Source organism: Hippocampus zosterae, chromosome 4, assembly GCF_025434085.1.
Source record: "Hippocampus zosterae strain Florida chromosome 4, ASM2543408v3, whole genome shotgun sequence".
NCBI classification, from domain to species: domain Eukaryota; kingdom Metazoa; phylum Chordata; class Actinopteri; order Syngnathiformes; family Syngnathidae; genus Hippocampus; species Hippocampus zosterae.
The window spans coordinates 6,685,962-6,696,973 of NC_067454.1; the positions used below are offsets into that span (position 1 = coordinate 6,685,962).

The window sequence follows — 11,012 nt, forward strand, 5'->3', positions numbered from 1 at the left end:
CTCTGTTGAGGTATAAGGCAATGGCTGCATGGCTAAAAGAGTGGCATTTAGTGGCGGATATAAGCAAGTGCACCCTCTAAATAATGGAGAACGTCAACTGCATTTGTTTGCAAAAATCACATTTTATTCAGTTATACAACATTTGTTTTTGTGTCAATTTGAATACCTACTTGAGGTGGTATTTTAAAACTGATTGATGCTACTTTTTTTTTTTTTTTACTGCATCATGATCAAGCTTGTATCTGTTCATCTTGTGTTGGTTGATTGTTTAGTTTTGCATATGTACAGAGAGTTGTGGTGGATCAAAATTTTTGGCTGCACACGAGCGAGCTGAAAGGTTTGTCTGAGGCGCTCATAAAGGCCTCAATCTCCTCCACGGTCCTTGGGACGCAGGTAAGCAACTCAATGCCATCTGCGGTGACGGCGATGTCATCTTCAATGCGAACCTGCCAGGATGATTTCAATAGGGTGCGATCAATAGAAACATAATTAACATTTACACACAACATAACAATACACAAACTCAATAGGGTGCACGCCAACAAAATGAAGGAATTCAGATTCTGATGATGCCCTTACATTTCTGGATATTTGACTGACTGGCTTCCTGACTAAGTGGCTAATAACGGTGTAACAATTTCAGTGATGTACTCTGCTGCCAAACCAGCTGATCAATGTACTTTCAATTTTTGACTAACTGATTAACTAAGTAGCTAATGAAACCAGAGTGTGATTGACGAACTGGAAAATATGCCGAGCAACGACTTGACAGATGCTTGACTTAACAAACAAACTTAACATGCTTGCTCAATAATTACATATGCTTTTGAGTGAAAGAAGCAATAATCAATATCCAAGCTCTTGCTGACCTTGGTATAGAGCGAATAAATACAGGCTATACTTACCCCGCCAAAGCTTCTGAAGCGACTGAGCACTTGGTTGTTGATGAAGCAGCTCTTCGTGGGGTCGGCCAGGGCCGGATCCAGCAGGTGGTCGATGAAGTAGATGCCAGGCTCCACAGTGAGCACCATGCGCTCCTGGACCAGGCGGCCCATCCTCAGACTCTTCAGCCCGGGCTCGTCGATGCGCTCCACTCCCTGCGGGACACCTACGTTACCGCACGATCCAACGGCTTCTCAGCATCCACCGAGGACAGCGCTCTCACCTCGGGATAACCGCCCACGTCGTGCACGTCGATGCCCAACAGGTGACCCAGACCATGGGGCATGAAAACGGCGCCAAGGTGGACTTTCATCATGTCTTCCACGCTGCCCTGAAGAATCCCCACTTTCACCAGCTCCTCCAGGTGAACACGGTCAGCCAAACGGTGCATGTCGGTCCACTTCACACCTGGACATTTTTACACTGTTAACTATTCAGATTGGAAAATAATCATACCTTTTCCATATCAGTGATTATCATATCGGTGTAATGAAACAAAAGTACTGTAACTGGTGAACACATGTAATTTGGTTGAAAAGACAAAGAGACCACCTATACTCCTTTTAAAGAACTTAAAGAACACAATTTACTCCGGCGTTTTAAAGCCAAGAGAACAATTTCACTGACTGACACACTAGCTAACTTCTCCGAACTGACTGATTAAATATGGAGCTGCCAACTAACAAACTGACTGCGAGGAAGTCAATAATCGATGGACTAGGCAGTTAATATTTGATTCATTTGAATCCTAGACAGCTATCAAATTTGTTTGCTAACAAACACAGTGCCGTTTTCTACTGTTGACAGTCGTCAAAGCATCACCTGGTCTGATGGCGGCCATGACCGCTCTGGATGCCTTTAGGACTGCCTCGTAGATGGCCTTCTGGTCAGCGGTGAACTTGCCATTGGCGGGGAAGGAGCATGTGATGTCTGACGAGTAGCAATAGTACTCGCCGCCCATGTCAAACAAACTGCAGGAGTGAAAAAAAAAACATCTTTCAATTTGTTATGGTTTTAAAATCTGTTTTCCTGTAAGAAATAATAGCAATATAACTCATCCAATGGTCCAAGTGTCACCATCATAAGACTTAAATAGTACACAGAGGTTTCGGACAATTCAGATAGTTAGTTCTGAAAGTTAAAAAAAAAAAAAAATAGAATAAACATTTTAGCACTCACCACATGTCGCCGTCCATTATGGTTTTATCGTTGGGAGCCCCAGCGTGACCGTAATGCAGAACAGAGGCATTATTGCCCCTGTGGGTCACACAGTCAAACATCAAACTTCATTATAGAGGTGGAAACACCACGATTTACTTTGAAATAAAAGTTCCTAATTGCAAGGTGAGATGTATGGAACTCGACTTGCCGCATCACTTTTTATTCCATTTGTAATTGTCACACTAGTGTAACAAAAACATTAACATTGCTGCCAACTCTTAATTTGACATCCAAAGAACTGTCACAATCAGTGAAGCAGGTCATCCTTAGGCTGAGAAGCTGAAAGTTGGCAGCGAAAGCACGTCTTGTTGTGTTCATTTCAAATCAAACCGAGAATGATGATAATTGTGTCAATGTCCCAATATTTACGGACCTAAGTATTCTAGCTCAATCGCCAGCGAGCTAATGGCAAAAACCGTAAATCAGTGTTTCTAGTACGACGTCCAAACTTCCTTTGATTACAATTTGTAACGTTCTGTAACTGAAATTATGTCCAATCCCACACAGGCATATCTTTGTGAATATGTGGCTTAAATCCCAAATTGGACAACATTCGTGGGACTGGACTTTCGTGGTTGCACTGTAATTAGCAAAAGCAAGTTTAGGTTTAGACTTTGGTACACGAAGACTCTGAAGGGAACTAATTAGCTTTTGTCCATCGGTGTCAAAAAATGTCGAGTACATCGCCTCTGATGACCTTATTTCACTACAAAGTTTGGACATGGCTCAGGTTGTTAATCAAGACAAAGCCTTGTTTGTAAACACAAAGTTAAGCTAGTAAGCAGTAATCCCAGAGAAAAACTCATCACGCGCGGCCTTGTATACACAGAAGAACAGTGTTTGATTTGCAGCCGTTCATGCGTAACCATGTCGCTAATTAAATTGTAAAGCACAAGCGGAATCCATTTTATTTTGATTTCAATATTGCCAGTGCGTTATAGAGAAAGCCCACTCACGTTCCGCAGATGCAAGTGTACGAGGTGTGCCGCATTCCTCCTTTAGTGTAGCAGTAGTGTTGGAACAGGCTGAAAAGAAAGAAGATACATGGTATATAATAACTAAATACAAAAATAAAAACGATATTAAATTAAATTAGGGCGGCCCGGTAGTCCAGTGGTTAGCACGTCGGCTTCACAGTGCAGAGGTACCGGGTTCGATTCCAGCTCCGGCCGCCCTGTGTGGAGTTTGCATGTTCTCCCCGGGCCTGCGTGGGTTTTCTCCGGGTGCTCCGGTTTCCTCCCACATTCCAAAAAAAACATGCGTGGCAGGCTGATTGAACACTCTGAATTGTCCCTAGGTGTGAGTGTGAGCGCGGGTGGTTGTTTGTCTCTGTGTGCCCTGTGATTGGCTGGCAACCGATTCAGGGTGTCCCCCGCCTACTGCCCGGAGACAGCTGGGATAGGCTCCAGCACCCCCCGCGACCTCGTGAGGATCAAGCGGTACGGAAAATGAAAATGAATGAATTAAATTAAATTAATGAACAAAAATCTGCTAAACTGATCCAAAACCCGTAGGAATTATTCAACCGTTACAAGGATAATGAAGCTTCCAGAGTTGTCAATTGACAATATGTTAATACAGTATTGTGGTAGTTCGATTTTAGATTCCGATAGACAGACCTACTCCCGACTTTACCTTTCCATTTCATATTCTTTTTGTCCAGGTTTCACACTCTTCATGATCTATAAAAACAAACAAACAGACACATGCTCGTGAGTAACGGGCTACATACTGTAGATGATGTTTCTGCTGAAAGATGCTACTTACAATCTTGTGGGCTTCGCTGGACACCTTGTTGGTGTACCTCAGGACCTCAAGCTCCATGTCCGTCTTAATCAGGCGGCTACAGGGACAGAGAGAGACAAAGAGTGGGCCTATGCGACTCAAATCTTTCAACAGGAGTGAACTGCGCGCGTTAACAAATGGGTTTGTTAAGAGGTGCTTTCTTTTGTGTCAAACGTGGGTAAAAAAACGTCACCTTCCAAGCTTTGCTAATACTCACAAGGTGCACCCGAATCTTTCAATATGGAGTCCTTCTGTACTCGGCCACTTTCTATACATTGATAAACATATGCTACCATTAAACAATTCATTCGGGAAAACTTTTCTGAATTCTTTCCCTTTATTTTTTGCTTCTTCTTCCCCACCATGATATATCAACAGTCTTCATCTTTTTGTCACCTGTGTTCCTAAAATCAATGACAATGCGTGCATGTTATCATTGTGCGATTTCGGCACGTGACGTGCCGCGTGTCGGAAAATAAGAAGAAACAAACAAAAACGCCGTGGGAAAATGGAGAGTGAAAGGGCAAGGCATTAGTGCAGAGCCATGTGATAAATGGTGGGGGTTGTTGTTTTGCCATACGGTAGAAACGTTGCCTCTCTCGACATGGGGTGTGACTCAAGAGCATTCCGCCTCATTTTGGCCAGAAATGTCAATTCATCTGATGGCCCCAAAGTCTAATGCAGGGAACAAGCAGGCGTGCACGTATTCAATCACGAGTAACCGGCTTGAGGATGGGGTGTGGGGGTGGGGGCAAAACAAACCTGCTTCGTGAAGATTGGATAAACTGAACTTTTAGAACATGAACTGAGAAACAAGGATTTATTTTTCGTTGCTCACTGTGAAATTCTAGTGAAGCCAAATTACAAATTATAGAGTCTTAAAAAAAACTAATTCAAGTTTTCCTTTGTTCTAAGTCACTTACAATTACCAAAATGACTTGTAATTGCTAAATGTCTGAAGATTGGGAGAAGGACTTTTGTTTTTTTTCATGCATGTCACAACTTACCATTCCACAATGACCGGGTGCAGCAACATGTTGTTCACTTGGAATCTGAATCAAAAGAAAGAAAACAAAAGTAGCTCAGTTAGACAATACAAGACCTTTACATTTAATATCCTTTCTTAAAAAAAAAAGAATCATCATAAGATGATGTTCATGGTGCATATTTAATTTATTTATGTGCTTGTAACAAGTCCTTGTTTAGCTGCTTGGTCATAGCCCGATGCCAAACAGCACCAAATGCACTCCCACTGCCCACCCATCTCCTCGACCTGGTGTTTATCCGTACTAGGTGGAGAAGAAAAGGCAGAGGAGCTCGAACGTGCAGAGTATTTTTTTTTTAAACAAAAAGACTAGAGAGCAGCAACGCGCGTTTCCGCGACTAAAATGATGCTTGAAAACACAAAGTAAAATACCATGAAAGCAAACCTACTTGCTAATTCCTTCAAAGGAGGCTTCCCGGCTGACGCTCCCGCTGTCTGTGTTCTGTCCTCGCTACAACATACACACACAGACGTATCGTTAAATTAATTACCATCTTCGACTTTTATCAATCAAGTCTGAGTTTGTGTGCGTCCACATCAATAAAAAAATACAATTATAATAATTGTATTCTCTGCTAACTAGTCTTAGCAAAATGCAGTAACAATTCATCATACGTGCAACCGTACAATTGCTGACTAATGGCCATATAAATGTTAGAATTCTAAAAGTGGCGTTACAGCATTATTTCTCCCAGCCAGTTAGTCAGTGGGGGAAAAAAAAATAAAAATCACGACATTTGTAGTAGGTGATGTCATTCTGTGTTATGACCACAAAGTATGACAACAATAAAAACAGCAAAACATGTCAACATTATTCTCATAATTTATATTCGTGCAATTTTCCCGTCCGAAATTCCAGTTTTATTCTTGTAATATTCAACGTGGAACGATTCAATTCGATTAAATACGATCCACCTGCATCTTTTAAATCAAACATCGATTTTTCCTGGTTCAAACCGCTTTTGTTACACCCCTGGAGGACAGTGTTGGAAGAAATAAAGCAGCATACCAATGTGAGGAGGACGGCTGGTTTCAGCTTGCCCAGGACTTCAGCAATCTGAAAAGCAATAAATAAATAACTAAATAAAAAGAAACAATGAAATGAGACTTTTCGTGTACACACGCACACACATTGCAGAGTGAGAGTCTGGTTGCCAGGTGTCGCCGTTGCTCTGCGGCACCGACGCGAGACGGAATCTCAAATGACTTTATTGCTCATCCTGCAGCCCAAAATGTCAGGTGACATTTTCCTAACACAACTGCTGTCCGCCCGGGGAGCGTTCCAACTACCACATGCCTTTAATTTTACACACATGAGCACCGGTGAAGGTCGTCTCGATTCACAAGCACCGTTGACACAATAAAGTGAAGCCGGTCTGTCTGAATGGTGGAGGCGAGTAATTTTACAGCGATAGACTCGACCTGTGAACATATACATGAGGTGCCCGTTTTAAATTGCTGAGCACCTCAAGGGCATCTAAAACCGTCAATAAATTCATGAATGAAAATGCATATCTGCCGAAGGACTTGGCCTCACCCGCTGAGGGCAAAAGAAAAAAAAAATCATCATTAAAAAGGCACTTTTGGAGGTTTTAAAAGTGTGTTTTACACCTTAGTGAGAAAAACCTAAGGTAGAAGAACATTCTGGAGCAAAACACAGGCGCAACATTTTGACATGTGCCCGGCCAGTGCTTGTATAGATTTAAATAAAATAAATAAATAAAATCCCGTTCAGTCTCAGCTATGCACGGGCCACTTACGAAGGTCACGATATTGACGTGGTGCTTTTCTATTGTGCTTATCGTGCAAGTCCCTGCTGGCGACACTTAAGGCGGGCGTTTTAGTCTTTGGAAGGTTCCCGCTGTGACTGTCACAGAGAAAGCGGCGGCAGATTGACGTGGAAGCCTCCCGCCCCCCTGGCGGGAATCGCACGCCTCAGGGAAGCCTATTCTAAACTCTATTCTTAACTCATTCAATACCAGCCAATTCTGGACCAAGTCTGAAAAGACGTTTAAAAACGTCTTTGGTAGTGAATGAGTTAAGCAGCGAGAAGGTTATTGTGTAAATTTTGCAATGCTAATGCTAATGAAGGTTTACTTTCAAATTCATAGATCAGAGCCTTTTAAGACTCCGGGGATCCATGAGAACCCCGTCAAAGTTAAAAAACGTAGACTTACATCACAGGTGTATTGCACCTCGTCCACAGCATACTTCTTCCGGAAGTGGTCTTTGGAATAGATCCTGTCGACACAACAGGCTCACATTACTGTTACCCCAAACACTCCAGCTCCCAGAAAACACAAAGACTCACTCTCCCATCCATGTGGCGTAGCTCTCAGGCAGTTTTGGAACAAACAGGATGGATTTTCCGGAGTCCACTTCAATAACCCCATAGCAGTCAGCCTCAGTCACCCCAAAGGCCCAATGGAAGAAAGACTCCTAAAGTGAAGAAAGTGCACAGGAGGAAAATAAATGAACCACCTTCCCCCATTTGTGACTGTAATATTTTTCTAGGCCATGACCACAGCCTGGTGATTTGAAGTAATGCAGCTTTGCGAATCAACCACCAACCTGCCTGAAGAGGAGGTCTGTGTCGGTGCAGTGCCTCTGCTGCTGCTCGCCGCCTTGCAGCACCACAACCGAGGAGGACTCCACACCTTCTTTGGCTCTCAGCTCGCAGCACAGACGCTCGCGGTTCTTTGCGAAAAGCTCTGTGGACACTCGGAGGGTGTCATTACCCAGCCAGAAGCACGGTCTGAAAGCAAAAAATAAATCAATGACTAAATCAATAATTACATAAGCAAAAAAATGGAACAAACATATACTGAAATGGGATTTGAAAAAAAAAAAGTTTTGTCAGTTTGTTTGCAGGGCAATTGTAATTTATTCCGCACGATTTTAATGATGCAGGTGCAGGGTTTGTTCATTTTTGGGTCTTTTTATTTCTTTTAATTTTAAATGTTATATATTGTCACTTTTTGTGGTCAGCAAGCTTTCCAGTGAAACAAACATTTTTAAACGTGAGCATTTTGGGATGTCCCTTTGCAAATTTAAACCGTTGCAGATTCGCTAAAATGCCTTTTTTGGTTCCGAGGGAGAGGGGGGGGGGGGGGGGGGGGCGTCGTGTCTTAAACAAATCAGAGCCTCAGCCATGATTTGGCTGAGGCCAGTCAGAACGTGATTTAACTATTCTCGCGATGTCAACAGGTTTGCGTGGAAAGGTGCCAAAGCGCGTCGGCGACATAATTGACGTATGAGGTGAGTCAGTCAGAACCCATTTGCTGAATTTTGTAAATTTGAACTGGAAGACACTTCAATCGATGTTTAGCATGTACTAACTGTGTCTCACACACATACACAAAAACAAACGTGCGCGCGCGCAGTGTAGGACGAAATAAACATCGCGGTCTGTGGGTGTTTTACAGCTGTCGAACTGTGAACCGAGATAGCTATAGCATTTAGGATTAGCTTCACTTTTAGCACAACTGCTTGATAGAGTAGCAACGTTCATATTTCTCAATTTTCCTGTTACAGGAGAAGCAGGAGGACTTTTTCTTCTTTGTTGTGGTCCGAATGAATCACTCTCAGACTTGGTATGGTGAAGTGAACGTAGTATCACAACGAATTCAGATTCAATAAAATACGCGCAGTGGTGCAAATGAAATTGACCGTAACACACGTATCACGAATCAGTTCACCGAAACACTCAAGTTGTGCGCAAAGTATGAAGAGTTGTAAGCTTTTATTAACTAAGGAGGCCCAATGTGTCGATTCGTAGAGCAGCCACGATTTTAGAAAAGCCAGTCAGGTGCAGTGTCACTTCATGTATACATTAATGCCAGTAAGTATCTCGATAATCAGAATCAGAATAATCTTTATAGGCCAAATATGTAGAACACACAAGGAATTTGTCTCCGGTATAACACGCTGCATTAGTATCATCGTAAACAAGGACATGACAAATAGGTATGCAAGGACATTTCGTAATGTAATGTAACTGATCTTTGAAGGACCCCTGGAAGTACAGAAAGTTCCTCAAAATTGTGATTTATTTAGAACCAGAAATAACAACAACAACGAAGCAACCCAGCAATTTTAAGAGAGCCTTGGCACCGCATGCTCAGGCCCTAATAACAGTGTTTACGAGGTTTATGGATTTCGACCTTGAGTATAGTGCAGTGTGCAGGATCAGATAGACTGTGTCTTATCAGCAAAGAGGGACTTGCTATCTGACCCGCCGTGTTGCAAGCTTGTCAAAGTATTGCCTTAATCTTTGCACAGTCGGGGTGACTCCTCACACCACTTCAAATGTTATTATGTCATATCTGATGGATTATCTACACGTCCTGGCAACATGGCGGGAGTAAGGGTGAGGGGGGCAGCGTTTCTATGAACTGAATGACTACACCCACAAAACATCAAAGTGTGTGTGTTTTCTTACAATAGCAAGCCAATCCGCTCAATGATTATATCACATAATAATTAAACACATTCGCTTACAGAATAAGAGGGTTTATTATAAAAAAAAGACCCCTCCAAAACTCTATATTGACATTTTTCTTTTTTTGCAATGACTATTAAGAGCCGCCTTTTAAAAATATCTGACGATATATAAAAGATATATAAATGCTATTTTTTGTGATGATCTACATGTTTTAATATGAGCTTTACATATATACAGGGATATAGAAAATGATCATATCCCTGTTACTATTTTCATTATGTAATAAAATAGATACCACACACTAATAATAATGATCATACTAATAGTATAAAGAGTATTTTTAATACGATTTGTGAATTTAAACTGATAGGGTTTCCATATTTAATAAAATTGACATAAACAATAATAATAAAGTTTCCCTGTGAGGGGACCCTCCCAAGAGAGTATTAAAGTATAATTGATTGATTGAACAAAAATCCATCCATCATCTGAAGAGCTTTATAATAATAATAATAATAATAATACTGACAATAATGACGTAAAAGAATATTTTTACAAATTGAGTCTAAAAATCTAGTGTTTAAATTGAGAATTTAAACACTAAACTAAGAAACTAAGATAAAACGACAAACCAATATTTATAAATGCACAATTACATCACTACCAAAATATTATAAGGAAGAAATTGCTCTAATAGTATATTTGTTTCTTTTTAATCTAACTTGTAACTACTGTAGATGAACTTTTATTAATTTTATTTGATACATGGGAGGTTTTTTTTACGTCTGAGAAACCAGTGGCTATAGATCAAGAACGCAGCACGACCGTAGTATAATTTAATAGTGTTTCACATTCTATAATTGTATAATTCCTGTAAGTTATTGATTTGGGGAAAGATTGTTTTTTTAATTAGTAATTGGACATTGAACTTTTGTTGTGAGGTTGCAAACGGCTTTTGACAGCCAACTTACAACATACGTCTGAGAAAGCGTGACGCTGGTATCGAGGCGCCACAGCATTAAGAATATCACTTCTAAACACAGTGGCATGCATTTTAATAAATAAAAGAATATGGTGGCGTTGTCATAAAGTAAGAAATAAAAACTCACTGCGGCGCTGCAGCCATGACGACGTTCCGGCTTCCACCAACTGTCACGTGCTAGCGGAAGTCACGTGGTTTTGACCACCTGACGCGAGATTGTGCTGCGTTCAGAATCATCGGACTTTTTGCGTCTTTCTTTTATTTTTTTAAATGGCTTGACGTCATTCCACAATGAAAGTAGTGCTTGTACTGTACATTGAGCGCAGGCTGCTTTATATAATACTGTAAATATTCGTTATTAAATGGTCTTCGTACAAGAAAACATGCTCTTTTCTTCAATACAGCCCACTAGATCTTTATCACGATTAATGATAATATTAATCTCAGATTAACATAAAATATATTGTGAGGCTTCTGTCAAAACCATCCCTTACAAATGGTTAATTCAGTAAATAATCAGTTGAATTGCATTGTATAGGCACATAATGTTAAGATGGGTAATTATGATGCCTGTGCATGACACCTTTCAGACT

At 41.1% G+C, this 11,012-nt stretch overlaps 1 protein-coding gene across 1 annotated transcript; it reads right to left on the minus strand.

Annotated features, from left to right (window-relative positions):
* Positions 1-102: 102 nt before the first annotated feature.
* pepd (peptidase D) lies at positions 103-10,618 on the minus strand. Its single transcript, XM_052064363.1, has 15 exons — positions 10,547-10,618; positions 7,565-7,748; positions 7,305-7,432; positions 7,171-7,234; positions 6,003-6,050; positions 5,383-5,444; positions 4,956-5,000; positions 3,931-4,006; positions 3,799-3,845; positions 3,120-3,188; positions 2,122-2,199; positions 1,765-1,913; positions 1,166-1,350; positions 906-1,097; positions 103-446 (listed from the first exon to the last, which is right to left on the minus strand). Exons 1-15 carry the CDS (start codon positions 10,561-10,563, stop codon positions 303-305), a joined length of 1,488 nt encoding a protein of 495 aa, XP_051920323.1. The 5' UTR covers positions 10,564-10,618; the 3' UTR covers positions 103-302.
* Between the last annotated feature and the right edge of the window lie 394 nt (positions 10,619-11,012).

Excerpts from the sequence above, each read along its gene's own strand:
- pepd (XM_052064363.1), bottom strand. Across the intron at positions 7,235-7,304 it reads TACGCCACATGGATGGGAGA|GATCTATTCCAAAGACCACT; the intron begins GTGAGTCTTTGT and ends TTGTGTCGACAG. Across the intron at positions 447-905 it reads GCTTCAGAAGCTTTGGCGGG|GTTCGCATTGAAGATGACAT; the intron begins GTAAGTATAGCC and ends TCATCCTGGCAG.